The sequence below is a fragment of the Chaetodon trifascialis genome, chromosome 23 (genome assembly GCF_039877785.1).
Source record: "Chaetodon trifascialis isolate fChaTrf1 chromosome 23, fChaTrf1.hap1, whole genome shotgun sequence".
Classification (NCBI taxonomy): Eukaryota; Metazoa; Chordata; class Actinopteri; order Chaetodontiformes; family Chaetodontidae; genus Chaetodon; species Chaetodon trifascialis.
This window is the reverse complement of record NC_092078.1, coordinates 12,823,360-12,845,591: the sequence shown is the minus strand read 5'-3', so window position 1 is coordinate 12,845,591 and position 22,232 is coordinate 12,823,360. Positions and strand designations below refer to the sequence as shown.

Sequence of the window (22,232 nt, the reverse complement as noted above, 5' to 3'; positions counted from 1 at the left end):
GCTGTGAGTAGTGGTTAGCCTGTAGCCATTGAGCTGTTTGTGGGGGCAGCAGTTTTGTAGTGTGCTTTTAGGGAAATTGTTTCCAAGTAAATGCATTGTACTGCATGGGAATGTCAGTTTCAGATGATGCGGGCAGACAGGATGAAGGAGAGCGGTACATATTTGTTAATGATAGATGTTGTAACTCTGGGCTCATGCTCTTGCATGTTATTGCGACAGCAGTGTATCTACTCATTTACAAACAGGCTGCTGGCACAACACCCGCTTGCCCTTCTTCTTATTCCTAGTAACTTTAATCATGCCTCTCTGTCGTCCATTCTGGCCAAATTCACTCAATATGTTACATGCAACACTGAAGACAATAAAATACTGTGTTTGTTTTAGGCCAACACCAAGTAGGTATATGACCTCCTCTTGGAGGTTTCTCCCACCGAGGTCACAAGACTTCATTCACAGAGAAAGTAATTTTTTTTATTGTAAAATACACTTTAGTCAAACTCGATAGAAAATGAAACTTCTTGGTTCATCTTTCCACTGTTGTGCATGTGTGTGCACCTGCAACCTGTTGCAAATAGTTTTCACTCAAGCTGAAATTCCAAGTCATTATTTAAAGTCTTCTTACACTTGGTGTCATTTTCCTTATCACACTGCAGTGCAGCTTCTCGACATCATTGTTGTTTTGGCGGCCACGCAAGTACACTATGTACACATTTTTATGCAAACACACAACAGACAAAACATATCTTTACTGTAAATACAGAATCATGAGTTCTAAAAAGAAGCATCGGCTTCGGGAGCGAGACATGTTATTTTTGCAAAGATCATCAGCACTAGATGACACCCACTGTGACAGACAGCCGTGCACATTCGCAGACACACCTATGCACACAGCACCGTCTGGAGCAGCTCCAGAGATAGATTACTACTGTCTGACTGTCTCCACGAACACCTGGACCTTTATCCCCTGAGCTGCTCTCTCTCTCTCTCTCTCTCTCTCTCTCTCTCTCTCTCTCTCTCTCTCTCTGTCAGTCTGTCAGACTGCGTAAGCCCGAGCAAAATGACAAGTTAGAGAGTAAGCTGGATGAGAATTTGATCTCTGTATTTTTTCAGTTATTGAGAGGCTCCCCCAAGTCTCATATCGCCAATCCACTTTACTCCATCTCACCCTCATTTTTGTTTGTTTGTTGTTTGGTGAAATGTGATGAAAATTGTGTTTGCATGCTTTCCATGTTCTTCAACCTATCACCTGATATTCCAGTTAGAAAGACGAGGTCTACTGTCACACAGTAAAAGTCAGATTGAGAATTTAGGAACTCACCTGCACATGTCAAAGTCACACTTTTCAAATTAATTAGTCATAGCTGTAATGTGAGAGTTGTTCCTTGCACAAACTTTATTATTAGCATTTTAGAGTAAGAATATTCACTGAGTGCATATCTGAAGTTTAGACTTATATACGTGTAAATCAGTTTTTAAGGATTTAGTATTGTTCACAGTAGCCCCCGCTTGATAACTTCCTCCAAAAAGGTGCTGCGCTTTGCATCTTGGCATAGCAGCACATATTTAAAGTCGAGAAAAGTTGGGCTTTTTGGAATGATAGACAAGGCATGGGCAGCATTGAGTCACTCAGCTAGTTACAACAAAAAGTAGCAGGTTGTGCTGTTTGTGCATAGCTGTCCTTTTATAATAATAACCAATATAAAGTCTGTTTTAGATCTTACTGTAATTAGAAAGGGAGAGCGAGCCAGAGGGTCATATTTTACAGATAAATAGATGTTAAGGATGTGTAATTTTAGATTTGTTTATTTGCACAGGCACATATGTTGATGTATTATCTTGAAAAACACTGAAATCCTCATCGAAATCCTTATGGAGTTGGTGTTATTGCTGTTCCATAAATCATCATTTCCACTCTCGAGCGATAACAGATCTCTCTCATTTCTGTGAAAGATTTGGTTGTGTCTTCCTCGGCTGGCATCACCAGTGGAGATATATACTTTAAATATACATGTTTGTGTCTTTTCTAACGTGCAGATAGTGGATTCATCCACTGTCCATTTATCTCATCATATACATGTTGGCTGCAGGCTTCACTTCCAGTCAGCACAGCATCTGATATCTAAAGAGGTAATGAGGGACTCTAAAGTGGTTTTGTCCAGTCACAGAATGACTTATTTACAGTATTTCAGAACTGTGCTAACTCACCTTTGAAGCAGAAACAGGCTGCTGCTGCTGCTGCTGCTGCTGCTGCTGCTGCTGCTGCTGCTGCTGCTGCTGCTGCTGCTGCTGCTGCTGCTGCTGGATGAACGTGGCCTTGTTGAAGCAGATCTCTGAGTCTATAAATGCTGTGAATGTCAGTGAGTCAGAGTAGTTTGCTTATGAATGATTTCACTCCACCGTCAGAGATAGACATTTCCACATTTTTTCATATCTACAGTATCTTGACATGACACTGGGCTGCCGTAGTCTCCATAAACCATTAACACTTTATGTGACATTGCTTTTGAACTCCTCTAATGGAAAGTGACATCATTCCTCCACAGATAATGTCATCATTTAGTATTTTATTAATGATAGTGGTGACTGTCTCAGGCAGTGATTCAGACAAGTTCAGCCTCTGCTAATGTTACAATTCTCAGTGTTTATCAGCAGAGACTTCTTCTTCTCATGATATGATGTGAGCATGAGGTAAATTATGAAGAATCTTTTGAAAGTTAAAGTTGCATTAACAAATAACTGAGTGGAGAAAGGCCTTTGCTAGCTGTGCTCAGCTAGCCATTAGCTAGGCAAACATATATCATCCGATATTCAGAAATAAACTGTTGCAATTGAAAGCAATGTGCAAACACTTAAATGAATTGGGTCAGCTCCTGTTTACATGAAATGCCGCCCACTCATAGATGGCTGTCTTCACACAAGTAATTATTTCTTGCATTTTCCTGCTGCATCATATTCAACAGTGGTTTGATTGCACTTAGTTAATTCCAACGACCGCTGAGCTACATCCCCACGGGAGTGTGTTTTATAACTTAATATAGCCTCATGCCAGAGATATTAATCACAACTCCTACTGTGAGTGCTGTTGGAAATGCTGGGGATTGAACCCAGGACCTCATATGTGCAACGCTGCTGAGCAGCATCCCCTATTGGCAGGGGTCTATGTGTGCGTCATATGAATGATTTCACTCCTTAGAAGTTGTTCCACCATCAGAAATAGACATTTCCACTGAGATGCTACTGTCTGAAAAAACTAGTCTCCATACCTGGACCTTGTCAAGTGTATCAGCGACATGAGAAACTGGATTACTCAAAACTTTCTGCAGTTAAACAAAGACAAGCTTGAGATCCGTGTGGTAGACACCAGAGGTCTGAGGCAGGAGATCCACTCCAAACTGACCTCAGTGTCTCTGAAATCCAGTGAGCAGGTTGTTATCTTTGGTTCGGAACTTGACCTCACAAACCACATCACAAATATAAGTAGGGCAGTATTTTACCACCTAAAAATATTTCCCAAGTTAAATCCATCTTGTGTCAGTCAGATGCTGAAAAACTGGTTCATGCATTCATCTCTTCTTGGCTACATTCATGTAAAGCCCTTCTTGCGGGACTTCCCAGAAAGAGTGTGGCACGAACCCAGCTCATTCTAAATGCTGCAGCCAGAGTACTCACCAGGGCAAGAAAAATCACACATATTACTCCAACACTTAGATCACTTCACTGGCTTCTGATAAAAAGCAGAATTGATTTCAAGATATTGTTCTTACTTAGTGGTCTAGCTCTGAACTGTAATTATTTTGGCTTTGTGCATCCCAGCCTCTTCATGATGTATCAAAAACTAGCAGGACTAAAAAGAGGGAAAAAATAGGAAATTTGTGGCGCACTTCTGCAGTGGTTGGCCAGATGTGCCTTTTTTGTACACCTAACTGTGGTCACTGCTCGGTGGGCTGGTGTTGAACTGCTGTAGCTGACAGGCTAATTGTTAGCTCCTGGAGCTTCTCTTCATTCTCTCTGCTGTTCTCTTCACTTTCTCCTGGCATTTTGTCCACTATCGCTCACAGTAAAACGTTATTGAAAAGGGAAAATCTGCTCTAAGGAGCTTGATGCTCGCTTTGTTAGCTTTGCTTGGTTGCTAAAGGGAAAATAAGTCCACACATTTAAACTGTCTGCAGACAGTTGGTTTTTGTTCCAAAAGAGGAGGTTGAATAAAAATGGATGGAGCAACACAGCTCTCCATCCCCTCAAAGGTTAGTACTGTCAAGATAGCTTGCATTTGGTCACCAGTGGGAATTCCAGTGTCAATCTTCACCTCTAGACGAAACGCTTTCTATTGGAATTAATTTAAATAGCTGGAAAGTTTTACTCTTTTAAATCCTTGTACGTCCCTTCTGCAAATTGTTATCTTCAACATAATCACATGTCCCTGTGCAGTTGATGCCACTTAACCAAATGATCACAAGAAATGGAGATGCTGGGGATTGAACCCAGGACCTCATACATGCAAAGCATGCGCTCTACCACTGAGCTACATCCCCCATGTCTCTATAGTTCAAGTTAAACTGTCACATGGCTGTCCCACCTCTCCTGGCAGTACACTAGCTGAAATACAGATTTTTCTGGAATGTGCACAGAACAAAAGTATAAGAAAACTGTGAATGCGCAATTAGATTGTGAGAAGAACTTAAAAGCGTGTGCTATATCTCATGCAAAGAGCTGTTCCAGCTTAGTGCATCCTGAAATCTGCACAACATGTGGCACATGTCGCTTTAGCCTCTGCAAAAACTGAGCAGGACTGGAAAGAGCAAACTTTAAGAAATGAACTATAGTGCATTTAGTTACATACTCTGTCTCACACCAGGCTAGATTTGAGGGTTTTTTCAGGCTACAGTTTTTGTAATTTTCCGAATTGATCTAACAGACATACACACTTCTGCAGTGACTCACCAGAAGTGGCTTTTTTGGACACCTGCCTGTGTTCGCTCAGCCACACCAGTCGCCTCTGTGAATGAGAGGTGGTTTGCTTTCAAAGAGGAGAGAGGAGGGATGGGGCTTAAACACGGATCAAGTTCTGAACCACAACAGATTTGCATTGAAGTAGCAGTCTTCCTTCAACTCCACTCCACATTTTTGAATTGAACGATCCCAGTTGGAGTTTACCACTCACCAGGGGATGCAGCTACCCCCGTGTTACCTTGAAAAGCAATATTTCATTTCCCCCAGCCTGTTCATTGATCTCTTGTAGCAATAACTTCTGCCTTTGTTCCCCTCCTCACTGTGTTGACGAGCTGCTCACCTTTTAAAGCAGCTGCTCTATGCAAATAAGTGTGTCTTTGTGTGTTTTTAACCATTTTCTCTCTGCGGAGACTTTGCTTATAATACGGTGCAGTATTATGAAAATCCATGTGACGCACGCTTCTGCCTAAATCCCTTTCAAATGGCTGCCTGTTTCCTCATCATCGTATTTTGACAAATATTTATTCAAACAGTTTTGGTCTTTTTCACATCACTTCCCAGCTTTGTCAAAACATTGATTTAATTCAAATAGCTTCTTTGCAAATGTGTCTCAAAGTGACAACACAGTCATTGCATCCACACATATTTAGCCCAAAATCCAGGTATCAAGTGACAGTCATTATTCTATTCAAACACCATCCACAGAGCTTTTTTGTTGTCCTGATTCTTGAGGTAAACATTACTTCCTCACACACACAACAACACAAACATACCCAGGCTTCTCAGGTAGTGTGCTCCTCCAAGAGGTTCACATCTTTGAAACACATCCATGTACGCTTCTGTGCATCATAAACACAAAGAAAGTAAATGCAAAAGAAGCTTGAAATTATAAAGTAACTTGGAGATGCTGGGGATTGAACCCAGGACCTCATACATGCAAAGCATGCGCTCTACCACTGAGCTACATCCCCTCTGTCAGCCTCAATATGTTTCAGGTTTAAATCGGCAGATGGCTGACTCACCTCTTTCTGCAGTAGAAGAACTGAAGAGCTTCTTTTAGAATGTGCAAATACAACACAGCATTAGAGAAATGTTCTTCCAAAACATTTTATTATTTCAAGTTGATTTAGAGAAATTGAAGGAATAACCTTTACAGGTCAATTTCACAATATCACATGATTGGGAATCATTTCACCGAGAGCGCCTTCTGCCTTTTCTTTCTATAGTGTGGGATGATGAGGAAAATAAAGTTACAGATGATGTTCAGAATGACTTAGAATATTCCAAGCAAGTATTGCAAATATGTGTGTTTGATTGGCTAATGGAACATAACAGCTGTTCATAAAACCACATTACTGGTAGAAAGAAAAGGTGCTAATCTTGATATCGTGCTACTTTTTCTTCTGCCAGAGAAATTTGAGCTGAAGGTAGATGCGGTCTAAAAGCAGACTCATATCTTGGACAAGTAGTTCTTTCAAACTGACACCCCATCAGCGATTCTTGGATCCGTCTCTCAATAGAAAAGGATTAAAGCCCATTATATCTCCTCTAATCCTCTCCCTCCCCTTGCAATCTCTCTCTCCTCCTTTTCTTCTCCTTCTCTCTCTGTCTTCTCAAACTGCCTACAGCGCTACCTCAGCCCCCCCCCCCCCCCCCCAGATTTGTCATTTCTCTCCTTGTGTGTCTGTCCAGTTTGTGAGAGAGATAAGTAGCTTTTACAAGGGACAGATGACAGTTGTTATGGTTTAGGCTAAAAGATAGCGAGAGAGAGAGAGCATGTGTGTTTGTGTTTATGCAATCATATCTTTTTTGTTAGCTATGAACGATTATACACACTTGTGTGTGTCCTATTTGTTGAATACAAATGTCAGTAAATCAGTGAGTATCTATATTTGCACCTTCTCTTCACTGTGTGCGTGTCTGTGTGTGTATTTGTATGTGTGGTCCTTACGTTGTCATTTTCCCATATAATTTTCACTTTTCTTCTAGTCATACTCTGTTTCATAGGCTCTGTCTTGCTCCATCAAAGCGTAACAGAGAGATGAGAGGACTTCTTTCCTCTCTCCTTCTCTTCACTCTGCAGCTACTTAATTACTTTCTCCTCCTCCTCTGCCTCCCCTTTTCCTCTTCTCCCATGTCTCTTTTAAGGAGGAGAGAGAGAAGAGAAATTGCCTGGCGTGTTTTTTGTCTCCAGCTCTCTCTCTCCTCCCTCGTACGTTGCAGATTTTCTGTTCAGCACCCCGTTTCCTCTCTGCTTTTATCTTGTTCTCACTTTATCTCTCTTGTATTACCGTAGATTTATGATATATTAACCTAGATTTATTGGACTCCTCTGCTTTAACCGCCTGCGATTTTTCTTGGGATGGGTTTGCTTAGATCAAAACTAAACTCAAGAGTTTCAAACCAAATCTTTGAAACATTCACTTTAGGCAATAAATGAAGTCATGTTTAGCAGCCTAGAACAGGCTATGTTGTTGATCAGCATGTTAATGTTATAGAGATAAAAGTGCATGATTAATCTCACGAATGTCGTAGTTAACTCGCGATTAATCGCAAATTAATCGCACATTTTTATCAACATATCATCAACATGAAAAAGTGGATAGGCTTGCTTTGTGCAAATGTTTTTTATTGAAAACAACAACGTGTAGTGTTGAGTTCAGACTGGATGTGCTACGGTGATAACTCAGTTCACACCGACAGATAACTTTGGTCTTGTCAGTCGACCCATCTGGCAACTTTTTGAAACTAGACTTTCCATTCAGAATCTTGTTCACATCCATTTCGGTGTTTCGCACTTGACATCCACACAAACCGGTAGCCTACACTTTTACAGCTAGCGAGCAGACGAGACCAAACACGTGCGTGAGTCATGCCTATTGTTTTATTTCCGGTTTAAAACGGGATCCTGTAGTTTTTCTTACGTTACTAGCAGTGGCCACAGCTTATAAAAAACTACAAGTTCACTAGGTCACAAAGAACGTTAATCGCGCGATAAAAAAATAACGCCATTAAAATTGATTTGCGTTATCGCGTTAATAACGCAATATTTTTGACAGCACTAATACATATATGTATATATACTTGGAGGGGAACATTTTTTCTTGGGCAGAGTGAGGTGACAGGAAACTGGGGGAGAGAGGGGGCCGTGACATGCACCAAAGGTCGCCAGCTGGAATTGAACCGGCAACATCACGTTCAGCCTCCAAGGCGCTGTGTAATCATATTAACTTTTCCACTGCCTGCAGCACTGAACTTTTTTATCGTTGCGACTGCCACCTTGAATACATAATTCTCTTTTTGTTTAGAACTGTTTCCCTTCTCCTTATTTTCCGCCTTCGGAACACTTAAGCCATTTCCACACCCCACACAGTTGCACTTGGATGAGCATACATCCCACAAATCCATTTTGAGTCGCAAGAATAATGACTCTGAAAATGTACGTCCCCTTGAGAGGAGGATTGTAATCCACTGGCCCAGAGCCAGGAATTATAAAACGGGAAGCCAAGTCGTCATCCTGAATGCCCACAATGAGCCGCACTTCTTGTATTCCGTTACAATAATAATGTGAAATTTCATCGATCCCCAGAGGCAACTTCTCTCCACGGAGATTTAAGACCTACCGAGCAGAAACCTTGGAGCTTTTTCAAAGGTGCTCCAGCAGAGTGAATGCTTGCAAATGTGTTCGTATTAACTGTGGACATCTGGACAGTGAAGGGCAGTGTCCCTGACCGCATATGAGACTAAAGCCTTAATCCGCTCAGCCTTAAAGACAAAAAGATCCATAGTCATACACTGGGCTCCAAATAGCATTTTGCTTACATCTGCACTACTGTAACATCTAATGTTTTGCAAGTAAGAAAAAGATTTAATGAAGATGTTGTGTGTATTAAACAAGCGAGGCATCATTTGTTCATGACTGAGCTTCAGTGGTGCTGATAGGCAGGTTTTGCTCCCTTCATACAGTTTCCAGCCTTTATGCTAAGCTAGGCTAAGCTGCTAGCTGTCTAACTAACTGCCAGACATGTGGGTGATACTGATCTTCTCATCTAACTCTCCGTCAGAAAGAGAAGCACACTTTGCTCACTTTAATGTCTCTTGTTCATCCTGGTTATTTAAAGATCCCTTCCTAATGCACTTCCAGTGGAAGTGATCCGCAGACCTCCATCTGTCCAAAATAGCGTTCAAAGGATTATGTGAAATTCAGCCATCAGAGTTGGACAAATTAAGTGGATCTTCCAAAATCGGTCTTTTTAGTTAGCTATTTTTTTCCTGCCTTCATTTTAATCCAAGGAGTCAGTAGGTTTAACAAGTGATAAATTTTCTAGTACATCACCCTGTGAGTAACTACAGGATGTTATTGATGGTATTTGTGACCTGCTCTGTATATCAGTCTTATGCAGCTGACTCCAGTGTGAACTCAACTCAACAGGGAGATGTTAATAAACACCATTCCCACATTTTTGTGTAATTGGTTCTGTATAAAAACCACTTTCCACCAGACTTTTCCATCTCAGCTACTATTACTACCACACACCTGCAGCCGTTCAAACGGGGGTCTCTCTCTCTCTCTCTCTCTCTCTCTCTCTCTGTTTCTCTCTGTCTCTTTCATTCACTTAATTTTCCATCGCAGTCAGCTCGTTGACTTTAGTGTGCGGTGGGTAAGAGAACAGAGCGGTGCTCAGGAGGAAACCCTACCCAGACCTGCTGACATACTCGTGCACAACCAACTGAAGCTACCGCAGAGCGTTTGTACAGACAGGAAGCACTCTGCACACACACTCACACTGTATGATCATGCATTCAATACAAGAATTCAATACAGAGATGATGACAAAATCAAGAGATTGCTTTATTTATTTATATGTAAATATGGTTTGACATGCTCGATAATGAAGATGCGTGAATTTCATCCTGCCATACACACACACACACGCACACACACACGGCCAAGGTCAGGCTCTTCGCACCTCTGTGACGTTAGCAGAGCAGCAGGTGGTCATACAGATGGAGATTGGCATCACTCTTCACACCAGGATATGGAACCTATTAGTCCCACGCTGAGAGATGGCTGGTTGCCCCGCATCATGGGCACACTTGCACACACATTTTTGTTTATCCAACCCCTCCTAATATCTCGTCTGTCTCTCTATCGCAGTTTAATGATTTTCAGCTCAATTTGGCATAAAGATCATGAGAAAACAGATATTGTAGATGTACAGTATAGCCTGACAGACATCTTAATAATGGATAATATGGTAAAACAAAGTTGGTACTTCACTGGTTGTTAGATGAAAGGTCGGTGTCACAGAGGTTGTCTTGTTTGGTGGTTGGTTGAAGAGGGAGCAAAAGACGCCTAGAGAAAAATAAGGAAAAGGCTCCTCAGATTGGTTCGCAGCTATTAAACACCCGGACAGTCATGTTGCACTTTCTTTTCTCCAATCTCTGACAACCTGCATCTGTCTGCCACTATCTTGCTCTGTCAATCATGTCCCTTTCCTGTCTTCATCACCTCTTTCCACTGAGATAGGATTGGAGGGTGAAGAGTGTATTAAGCCCCTTCAGACGTGCACCCCTTTACATTAATCTGATGGATATTTAACATGTCGCTCTCGTGTCTCAATGAGCACCCGAGTCACTGTCATGTAAAACTCATCATCTTAGTTTGAATCAACTTGCTAGGATTATCTTACCGTCACAAAGCAGCAATTAAACGCTCCATTTTTGTTTAATTAGCCGACGGTTAGTTTATGTCTTAACAAGCACCGTCGTGTGTGTGAACTGTGGGTTGTCTATAAAGCATCAATTAATCCCCCATGCACTCTTGTGTCTGACAAATACGCTGTCTTGTTCTTCCTCCCATGCTTTCATCTAATTTCCTCTCTTCTAAGTTCATTCTCTGTCTCTAACCACCAGGACAAAATTACTGCTCCTTGTCCCTGTCTCGTCCTGTCTTCTTTATGTGTGTCTGAGAATACGCAGATAGACTGCACATCTCTCTCATCTTGGCTTTCAAGCCACTTAAGGAAAATAAGGTCATTCTTCCCTTCTCTTTTGAGAGGTTTGTTTGTTGCTATCACCTCAATCGCACCTCAGTCTCCTCTCTGTGCCCTCTTTTATAGGCCTCTTTCTTCTCTGTCCTCTTGCTTGCCCTTTTTGGTTTGAAGACATTTTATGACACGAAACTTCTCTTCAAAGTTTTTCAAAAGTCCTCGGGGGTCACCGTGGGAGTGAGCTGTTGTTGATTATTTTATTCAGTGCAACTCTGATAAACTGTTGTCTTTGTTAGGTCCTCAAAAAGCATACCTCCTAAAAAAGTAGACAACTTTAATTTTTCACCATCTTTCCTGCTTTCCTCTTCTGTAACCCCCTCCTCTGATATGTGCCTCAGTGAATACTGTCTGCTCCTCTCATCCTCTGTCCTCCCGTCTTTTTCAAGTGCTTCAAAGAAGCCGTCCAGCTGCCATCCTCTCTGAGTCTCTGTGTCCTTCTCTCCCGTCTACCCTCTCCTATTTCCAGATTCTGCTTGAATCCAGGCAGTTCTTCTCTTGCCGTCACTTAGCTTCTCTTCTCTGCTGATCATTCTCACTATAACATCATTTATTTACATTAACATGGTTGCGTCTCATTCGTCTCTCTTTCATTCAAGCCTGTTTTCATTGTGTGTCCACTTGCACTTTGCATATGGACACCACAAAAACACCAAGAATGTGGGGACATACCTAATGAGCCGTCATAAAAAGATGTCCTTTTTTTGAACTTCTTTCAAGTATTTGTCATCATAGCTCTTCTTTTCTCTCATCACTTGTCCTTCGTCCTCGGTGATGACAGCCAAATAGCAGTGCTGCTGTTGCCCCCTCGTCCCCTTGTCCTTTTCAAGTGTCAGTCTGCTTTAATTGTCTCCGTGACCGCATGGCTTCATCAGAAGCGACTGCACGGCAATTAGGTCACACAGCCGCTGGTGTGTCAAGTGGCTGTGTTTCAGACCAGATGATCAATGTCCTATTTGTCACAGTCTCAAGCTACATCAATGAGCTATTCATCATTAATGCTCACGCTGACAGACAAGGACGGAGTGTGTGCCGTCACTGTCCTCAGAGGGAAAAATTCCAGAGACAGATGTTCATCAACACGTCCTTCGTGCTTAGACTTTGTGTAGTTTGTGTCAGAAGATGCATTAGGTTGATGGTGCTAAGTAAGGACAGAAAAGTCTTTATTATTTTATTAATAGTATTTAACCTGGGCGGCTGATATAACAACAGCTAAAAGGGTACATTGGTATCACAACCAATAGAATCAATGGTTAAACCGACAAAAGTGCAAAGTCCATTATCTGTATCAGAGAAAGGTGATCCACATCTAAACAAATGAGTGAAAACAGGGTTGTGGAGCAGGGCTCTGTTTCCTCTTCTCCTGCTGCATTAGCTCGCTGATTCGCTAATTTCCCCACACAAGCTAATGTTACATTGGTCGATGGACATGAGCTCGATGCACTTCCTAATGCACAGAGCGAAAGGAACCATTACTGGGTGTGGGCCAGGATGGGTCAGAGAGAGTTGGCGGTCATGAAAAGAAATAGCACAGGGATGGTCAATTAGAAGAGGAGACAGAGGAAGAAGAACACAAAGCTCAGGATGTAGTTATCTCCCTTGTGACAGCCCCGGAGCACCTTGATACCGCACGTGCCACATGGCTTGATGGGCTTCACGACGTCGCCGCTTCCTTTGTTGCATGTCAAACTCCTCTTGTCCCCCCCCCCCCCCCCCGTTTCCTGTCTGCTTCTGCATCTGCTGTCTAATAAAGGCAAAGACATGCCAAAAAATCATCTTTAAAAAAAAAAAAAAAAAAAAAAAATGACAGCCCAACCCTGCTGGCAAAATAACCCAACCTTCTCTGAAAATGCTCATCAGTCATGTAACAAAAAACGGATGTCTCTGGGGAAATTACAGCAAAATTGAAGTCATTACATTTTCCTCCAATCAATTTGTGTCTGTGTGTGTGTGTATGTGTGCGGAGGTGAGTCGCAGACATGTTTGCCCTTTTTAAATTTTACTCCAACAAGAGCTTCAGCAGAGACGCGGCGCCGTGAAGGTGTCACCCTAAGCAGAAATGTTCAGTGGTTGTGTGTCAGGTGTGCATCACCGTCATTCAACATGTGGAATCATAAATGAGTCATCTGCACAGGAAGAAGCTCTCCAGTCATTAGACAGGTGAAGACAGAAGAGACACGCTAATGTAAATGTAAGCAGGCAAGGCATTAGCAGGCATCCTTTAAAGGATGTGTGTTTCCAGGGTTGTGATGAGTCAGCAACAGGAACTTAGGTCTTGCAGTTAAAACCCGTTCTGTCTTAACTGTAGCAACAGATGCGATGTAGAGGTTTCAAGGCAGTTTGGCGACCTTGTGGTTAAAGAGGAAATAACTGAAAAGACTCTACATAGCCCTGTAACCCACTCGTGAGTCAACATGAATATGATGTAATTGCTATAAATCTGCAGTAATTTAACAGTTTCTCAATCTCTTACAGAGCAGAAAGAAAGGGAGAGAGGTTCTCTAATCTTTCATACCTACAGTAAACACGCACATAATGAACTCGGTAAAGACTCAAAAGGAGAGGCATCTGTAGGGGGATTTAGCCGTGTAAACACATTCTTCATGAAGTCAGATAAGCCTGCTGAGGAGACGCAGACAGCACCTCATCACTTCAGCTCCTCGCTGTCTCACTGAACACACACGTCGAGGTTAACTGCCGTCACCCATCATCCTCAGTCAGCAATGCTTTGCTTTGTGGAAAGCGATATGACACACACAAGCGCGCATGCAGAAGAAGACGGACTGTTTTGGAGTTATTTATGCTGCTGTGAGACGCAGTGCATCTCCTGATCTCCGCCTTTTTCTCCCACACGCAAACATGCACGCAGATACACGCTCCATGGTCTAATTAGGAGCATTTCCAAGTGTGGTCCATCATCCCTCACCCTCATACCCATCCATCTCTTCTCTATCTCATCTTCCCCTGTCCTCTCTCCCACTTCCTCCTGCTCTTTGTGTAATTTACGCTCTCCTCCCTTGTTTTCTATCTCCGCCAACTTCCACGTTTCTCTCTCTCCTACCCCTCTCTGTCTCTCTCTCACTCTGTCTCCTCCTCTTCCATTCCTATTCCCCAGACAGACATTATCTTAGGGAATGGCAATTGATTTTCTTCAACCCATTTTCCTCCATGTCTGTACATCTCTCAAGGATTTTTCTCCTATCTCTGCATTGCCATTGCCATAAAGACAAGCACACATCCTGTCTTTCTCTTCCCTGTGTTCCTCCTTTGACTGTATAAGCCTTTGTAAGATCCCTCACCTCGGCTTTTACTTCTCTGTCTCTGCCTTTCTAACCTTAACGCTCTGCAGCCACTCAGGATGGTAGGAATGCTGGTATACAGTAGACCGCAGGTCTTATTTTACTGTTGATCCCCAGTGTCAGAGAACTCCCATCAGGTCTTTAATCCATATTAAGAGCAAGAGCAACGTGGCATGTGTCAGAATTGAAAGCTTGCCTTTACAGTGTGCTTTTTTTGACACATAAAAGGAGAACTTGTAGAGCAAAAGTGCCATTGGTACACAGTTGTTACCCTCTTAAGCATCTCTTTTTCTCTCTTCCTTCATCCCTCTTGCCTTCATTCTGCAGAGATCTGACGACAAACGTCCATCAGCAACAAAACGCAGCAAACACAGTTCCTTCCCCTCAGATGAAGTACTTATTTCTGGATGAAGTACTTTTAAAAACTTTGGCCCAGAACCAAAAATAGCTTCCATACTGTGTCTGCCTCTGACAGATGAAAGAAGCAAGGACATATTTTATTCCAGGAATTTAAAGTTTCTCATTTTCTCCCGAAAAGTTCCAAGAAGGGAGACTTTAAATACTTTGTCTATTTTTCATCCACATCCTCTGCTTTTTCTGGGTCTTATCCCCCCTTCTGTCAGCCTCTCCTCCATCTGTACCCTCCCTGGCTCTTACAATGCCTCCTGATCCTCTTGTCTCCCTTTAGTCCCATTAGTTATCTCCTGATGGGTCATTAACTATTAAACACCAGATAGAGGGAACAGGAGAAGAGGGGGATTCTGTAAGGTTTGTGTCTAGTTTGCAATAATAAATGGACATTGGGGGACGGCAGCAGAGAGAGAGCAGGAGTGGAGGGTGGGGCAGCTCCATAGGGTCTCTTTGCTTTTCTGTAGTGATTAGTTGAAATCATCAGCAAAGAGGGTAGAGCAATGCAGCTGCTTTCCGTCCAATGCAGCATTATTATAAGAACAGAAAATGAGAGAAGAGAGACTGAAATAACTAGACAGGCTGCTTTTTGAATTCTCTGCATCGTCTGTCGTCTTTAAAAAAGTCAGCTAACATCCAAAAATTCAGCCCATCTTCTTCCCTGAAGGAACTCAGCGTCAGGCCTTCTCATCCAGGGAAGCTTAAGAAGGTTTTTGGTTAATCCAGATACACTGAAGCCTTCAAATGAGTTCAGAGAGTCATCAGTGTCAGTCGAGTCCCAGAGGCCATGCTGTTCATCGGATTTATTGAATTCTGTTTCCATCTAGTGGCCGTAGGTGAATATTGTTGAGTTTCTGCAGGAATAAACCACAGCAGCTGGTATCTGTGTCGGACATGGATTTGGAAAACATGTTTGGCTTTACCAAAATTAATTCACCTTTAATCCAGATGTTGATGCCCCTGTGTGTCTGTCCTCAGACTGTCTGATGTTGGGAACGGAGGTCGACCTGCAGCAGGTGGAGAACAGTGTGCTCGCCGTGGAAATGGTGTTGAAGGCATGGCTTCAAGAGCAGGGCGGAGACAGAGAGCACCTCCACCTCCTGCTTCCCAGCCCCCAGGGCAATCCTCTTCCAGGAGCAGGTACTGCACACAAACATACCAAAATATCTCCTCTAGGTTATTGTATATGTGTATGTGATTTCAGCTGATAGTGGCAAAACTGGTTGGAGTATAGACCAGCGGTACCCATAGCTATGGGCTTTGTGTGCAGCATACCGTGAGACCCACGGTCACATGTCATTCTCCAGATAACCTACAGATTCAGATGGCATGTGACAGTAACATGTGATGTCTTTTCGCACCTCTTAAGACATTTGTCCCTCGTGCAGTGTGCGTGAAGTGTGACATGCAGGAGCGTCTGATAAGCCCTGCACTCGTGCCCCTGAGCCCCAACCTTGGCGTGAAGACGGAGAGCGTCCGGGACTTCCTGCCTTTCACCAAGGAATCAGCCAATCAGAGTCAACCGCCACAGAGACTGAAAGCAATCAAGTAAGAGACGGGGCTTCAGGGAGGGGCTTGTTACTATAGATGCACGAAAGTCAGCTTCTATTGCTTTCAACTGAGATCCATCCACACGCTTTTTGAGCTTCAGTACAAAGGAAAAACAAAACATTTGTGCTAAGATGTGCATTATGACCAGGAAATCTGTTGCATGGTGAGCAGCATGAATGAAAAATATCAAATGCTAAGTTCAAACCTTAAAGGGACCATCTGGATCTGATGTCTGCCTTCACCATTTTTCCAGTCACATTCATGCTTCCCTGTCTTTTAGACTGCGTGCATAATGTTGCGCAGTAAAACCCTGCCCGTCTATGAATGGCTTCATTCTGATAGCAGGGAGAAGTGGAATATTTCTTAGATGAAACTCTCCCATCACATCAGAGTCTGCTTTGTTCTGCAGGAGTCACCAGCTCTGACGCTGGAAAACATTCACAGCGTCTAGATTTGGGCTCCACGCCTGAAAGCTCCAGAGTTTTCCTCAACTTGTTAAGCTGACTTACACGCTTTGTACGTTACAGTGTATAGTGTCCTTAGCCTTTATTATATCCCCTTAAAGGACAAGTATACTCTAGTAAAATGAATCTAAAGCTATTCTCGGGCACTGGGGTTAAATGTTTTCAGTATTTTCACATGAATGAAAATGATTTTATTCCTTCCTTCCCCACATTCTTTTTTTATTTTTGCAGAAACAAAACAAAACATGTTATAATGAAATTCAGAAGACGAATCCCTTGGTGTGTATTGTAATTCCAGCATGTACACATTTATACAAAACAGACAAAAACAAGTCCCGTACTTGTCATCCCACCAAAACAAAATAGAATACAGCCTCAAGAAATACAGTAACAAGAGGGAGACAAGTTTGAATACATTCACAGTTTAACTATATATGTAGTACTCTTAATAAGCTCCATTTAGTTTAGTAATGATTATTCCTGACTACTCACGACCAAAGTATGTGCTCAGAGGAGACTCATCTTGCAAAACACTTTTCAAGATTTCTTCTCGATGCTTTGCTCTCTGTAACAGTTTCCCAGACGTGGGATGAATAACTTTTTATCTTATCTTATCCTATCTTATCTTATAATCTCTTGTAGGAAAAAGAATGCAGTATACAACGTTATAATAAGCAATTTGCATAAATTGTGTTAGATCCATTGCTATTTAAATCCTGAGAAACAGCATCTTCCTCAGGCTGCTGTAATTCATCATACTGTACGTGGTAACTTCACTCTTTCAAAACATGGTGAACATAATCAAATCTTTCAGTCTATAAGTCATGTGACATTCTTGTCCAGCTGATCCAAGAGCATGAAGGCAAAGGAATTACAGTGAGTTTTGTCTGATGCATCACAAATAGAGTAATTGTGCAGAAATGATCAATTACAGATGGAAAGTCTGCAACTTCTTCGTTATGTCTTACCGTCACTTTTACACAGAGCATCACGTTGAAGCGAGTGCTGTGTGTATTGTGTGTATACACACATTCTCCGCTGATGATAGAAAGCAGACATTCAGGCCTAACCGAGGTGAACAGTTTCTTCCTCTCCCCTGATTTGCATCAGTTTTACATTTTTGGGAGCTGCAGTCGAATGTAATTTGTGCCTGTGTGTGAGTGTGTGTTTTGCATAACGGCCAGTCCAAAAGTTATGGTGCACTGTGTGCGTGTATGTGTTTGTGTGTGCGCTTTACATACTGATGAGTCATGATTTACAGCAGTGACATTTAAATGAGGCTGGAGGACGCTCAGGGAGATGATGTCATGGACTTGTGTGCCCTTCAGCTTGGGTCTGGACACTAACCAAGGTTGTGTGTGTGTGTGCTCTGCAGAACCCTGCATGCAGATGGAGTGTGTGAGAGTGTGCTGTACGGCCTGCCGCTGGTGATCCGCCCCACCACCTGCTGGCAGCTGGACTGGGATGAATTGGAGACCAACCACAACTTGTTCCACGCTCTCTGCCACACACTCAGGGTGTGTTTGCTGTGTGCTCATCTCACAATCTGGACATTGTAGATTCTATAAAGAGAAATGTTGGAGCTTATTATAATCATTTTCTAAATAAAGAAAATAATAAGCTGATCAAGTTTGCTTGTCAGAATAATTATTTCCATCACTCTTCTTCCTCCTCTGCGTAGTTGGATCCGGTCTTCCACTGTGCAATACAAATGAATGAAACTGTTTGATGTTTTTCCCTCTTTTAGAGTCGTGACTTGTTCCTGCTGCTGCAGGTGGAGCCGGCGCAGAGGTCTACAGCTGGAGGCTCAGGTCCATATGTGTGTGGGTGCCATTGTGTGTGTGTGAGAAAGAATTGTCAGCCCTCTTCAGTGCACTCACCCTGTGTTTGTTCGTGTACAACACAGGTGTGTGTTCTCACTATGTCCTGCAGCCATCCCCGTCTCTCTCCCTCCTTCTGAAGCCTGTGGTCTCCAGAGAGCTGCTGCTGCCCTGCTCACTGCCCGTCTCAGCTCAGGAAGCTGCACCTGATGCTGTGCACACTGTACAGGTGAGGTGACCTTTGTTCATTGTAAATAAATTGCAGAAGTGCACAGAGGTATTCAGAACTCAAAAGGAGACCTGGATTAATTTTAGACCAGCGCACGTACTGATACCAGGAACTGAATATGGGGCTGATGAAAAACTGTTTCACACCTTCAGAACAGTTCCTCATCTGACTATTAATGCTCTCAGTGAGGTGATCCTCTCTTCCTTTACGGTAAAAATAGCATATATCTGATAAAAGATGAAACTGAAGATAAGCTCACACTAGTTTTTAACGTGCTTAGATGAATGAAAGTGTTTCTCTGAATTAGTATCAGGTCTATGGATATATCCTGTATCTACATATCCTGTGTTTTAAGAATGACCTGATTCTCAGTCACTCACTTCAAAGCAGAAATGCAGAAATGGACACAAAGTTTGATTCATTTCATCACCTGCTAGACTTTTAATTCCGTAGTTAGTCGTTGTCAGTACAGTAATGTGTATCACGTATATTTTGGACAGACTATGCTTATGCGTTTCTACATTTGCACTGGCCTCCTACAGTATTTGCATAGCTCCTGGCCATTGAGTTCAATAGTTTGGTTGCTTGATACTGTTTTCTGTCTGTTTTTGTCAGGCTTGTGTCACTCAGCTGGACGAGGAGTTCGTGTTCAACCCTCTCTCTCTGAGCAGTAACCTGTACCAGCACCTCAGGAGTAGAGGCCTGCTCTCACAGCCACGATACCCATACAGGTGAGCTGCCACAAAGCATGAAAATATGATGCAAATAAACCTGTGTGCCCCTCGTGATGATGTTAGAACAGTGGACTGTAAGACAGCCGAATCTGTGAGGGTGTTGGGCAACTTCAGGTGCCTCACGACCTCATCACCACCATGGAGACTGTGACAATAATATTGATAATTGTTATGTAACGCATGATGATGGTGATGGTTGATTGCAGGCTGCAGCCAGCAGCAGCCCACAGAAACCAGTCTCAACCACCAGAGGGCCCCAAAACCACAGGCAGCAGACAGCCACGGCAGGTAAACACCACAGCTTTATGACAGTGTAAAGGTCACTATGTGCAGCTCAATAAATGAGCACAATGATTATGACACGAGTGAAGTCGACGGCATGAGTCGAGAGCAGTTAGACAGCACGAAGCGGGTAGAATGTTTTTATAAACCTCACTGAGGTTGTGTGCATGGAGTGTTTTTTGACAATGCAACTTCCTCCTCGCTTCCACATGTCCTCAGTAGGTGGCAGCACTTAGGTTTTAAGGCACTACACGGAAGGTGGATATAGGACGTCTTACTTTGATGTTGAACATTTTTCTCACAGCCTTATCACTGGCAGCACACACTGGTTAATGAGGAACAAAAGCAGGAGGTGAATAAACCAGGTGCAACTCTAATCTAAGTTTAGAAAATCACACAGGACCTGAACCTGCAGTGGCAAGACAGTCTAACCAGTAGTGGAAGAAGTAAAAAGTAAAAGCCAAATATCCACCTCTTAACTACTTTTTACAGTGTTAAGTAGTTTAGTCCAGTGGTTCCCAGCCAAGTTGAAAGGCCCCTGCAAAGGGTCACAAGATAAATCTGAGGGGTTGTGAGATGATTAATGGGAAAACAAAGTTCTCCTGCACAAATTTATGTTAATTTATTGGACTTTTGTGAAAGTTTAGAGGGAGATTACAACAATAACTATTGTGGTTGTATATGAGGATGCATGTGAAACATCAAAAGTTGGAGTAAAAGTTGGTTTCATGTGGACCCAAAACTAAAATGTGAATACAGGAAGAGGTTAGATTATCTCCTTGAGTGTTTTTTGCACAGGAACACATAATGCTGTGAATCATTCTTTTGTTGTACTTTAGAGTTTGTAGTGAGTCATAAAGCCTGATAAAACTAGCTGACATGTCATGACTGTGGTTTTATATCATAAAAGATTCATCTTGAATGAAGCTTTATCCAGCGTGCGTTTGTGAAATGACCAAAATTGTCACCGATTGCACACCAGCAGTCATTTTTTCAGAGTAGGCGTCCATATTTCACAGTCTTTGGGTCGGCTGTGACCCAAGAGTGTGTAGCTGTTGGCAGTGTGACTCATCAGGGTTGATAAGGCTGCTGACATGCAAATAGTTCACTACAGCAGCAAAACGCAGAGAAAATGTTCATCCGCTGCTTTTCTTTTGTTCTGTTCTGTGGAACGCACTCTGGATTCACTGCAGTGGAACTCAGCCCTTAACTGTTAACATAATGTTTGTATTTGCCCTGCTAATGTCTTCCTCCTCTCACCTTTTCCTCTCTAATTCTTTATCTCTCGTTTGTTCCACCTCCTTCAGAGCCTCCTCTTCTTCCTCTCTTGTATCTCACTCTCTTTTTTTTTGTCTTTCTTATCAGTTGAGTGTGCCAAGAACTGACAGCTCAGACTGTTGTTTAGTCAAAGCTGCCACTTTATTTTCTCATCTAAGTAGCAAGTGTCAAAGCTTACACTTGAAATATAAAACTGGTGTGTTTCCACCTCTCAGCCTCAAAACCAGCGTCGCCAACTGGGAACGAACAGCAAGGTCAGGGCCACTGTGGCTCCCTTCCCCTCTTCCTCTTCCCACTCCTCTTCCTCCATGGGACCTCCTCCTCCTAAGGCCTCTCGTCCAGCTCTGACGCTCCTCAGCAGCAGCGGTCGGACCCTGCCCCCTATTAGGCAGGAGGAAGACGATGAGGATGATGAGGATGATGTCTCCATGGTAGTTCAGTAAGAACGCTGGAGGACGGGCAGAAGAAAGTGGACTGAGAGAGCAGCGCACTGACAGGCGAGTGACAGAGAGAGGGCTTTACAGTGCACACACACACACAAACACACACACATTGGTCTCCATTGTAAAGTTTGTGAGTAATTAAGCAGCTCATAAAGGCTTTAAAAGTCTTGTAAAAGAGGGAAAGACATACTCATTTGCACGTAAGCATATACAACGTACACACTATAGTCTGTGCTACCCTCTGGATGGTTACAGCTTCTTTTGATACTTTAATTCATCTCTTTATTCCCACCACAAGAACAGCATCAGCCAGACCTGAATTTAACAGTCCTCCTCATATGTGTGTGTGTGTGTGTGTGTGTGTGTGTGTGTGTGTGTGTGTGTGTGTGTGTGTGTGTGTGTGTGTGTGTGTGTGTGTGTGTGTGTGTGTGTGTGAGAGGAAGGAAAGTGTCAGCTCGCTGCCATCTGCAGATTGCTGAGGCAGCAGAGCTTCAAAATTGCCCATCGCGAACAATGAAAAAGCGGGAGGAAAGATGAAAAGGAGGGAAACAGCAGGACAATGGAAGCCCGGAAGAGTCAAAAAATGGAGGGAAGGAACAGAAAGTTAGACGAAATGACAAAAAAAAAGAACAAAAAGGTGGGTGGAGCGGGAGATCAGAGGGAGGTTAAAGGATGTATAAAAAGCCTTGTCTGCATGCGGCAGCACACCCACAAGCACACATCA

General features: G+C 42.9%; 1 protein-coding gene and 2 non-coding genes across 3 annotated transcripts in view; 1 reads left to right on the top strand and 2 right to left on the bottom strand.

Annotated features, from left to right (window-relative positions):
- Positions 1–21,508, top strand: part of m1ap (meiosis 1 associated protein) — a 32,818-nt gene extending 11,310 nt beyond the window's left edge. Inside the window, exons 5-12 of the mRNA XM_070993809.1 lie at positions 15,686–15,847; positions 16,096–16,255; positions 18,098–18,239; positions 18,470–18,533; positions 18,629–18,771; positions 19,387–19,502; positions 19,712–19,793; positions 21,281–21,508. Of these exons, the coding sequence (XP_070849910.1) occupies positions 15,686–15,847; positions 16,096–16,255; positions 18,098–18,239; positions 18,470–18,533; positions 18,629–18,771; positions 19,387–19,502; positions 19,712–19,793; positions 21,281–21,508 (1,097 nt within the window). The remainder of the gene's footprint in view (positions 1–15,685; positions 15,848–16,095; positions 16,256–18,097; positions 18,240–18,469; positions 18,534–18,628; positions 18,772–19,386; positions 19,503–19,711; positions 19,794–21,280) is intronic.
- On the bottom strand, positions 4,461–4,532 carry trnaa-ugc (transfer RNA alanine (anticodon UGC)). Its single transcript has one exon. It is a non-coding gene; the product is annotated as a tRNA-Ala (tRNA).
- On the bottom strand, positions 5,850–5,921 carry trnaa-ugc (transfer RNA alanine (anticodon UGC)). Its single transcript has one exon. It is a non-coding gene; the product is annotated as a tRNA-Ala (tRNA).
- Positions 21,509–22,232: the final 724 nt, after the last annotated feature.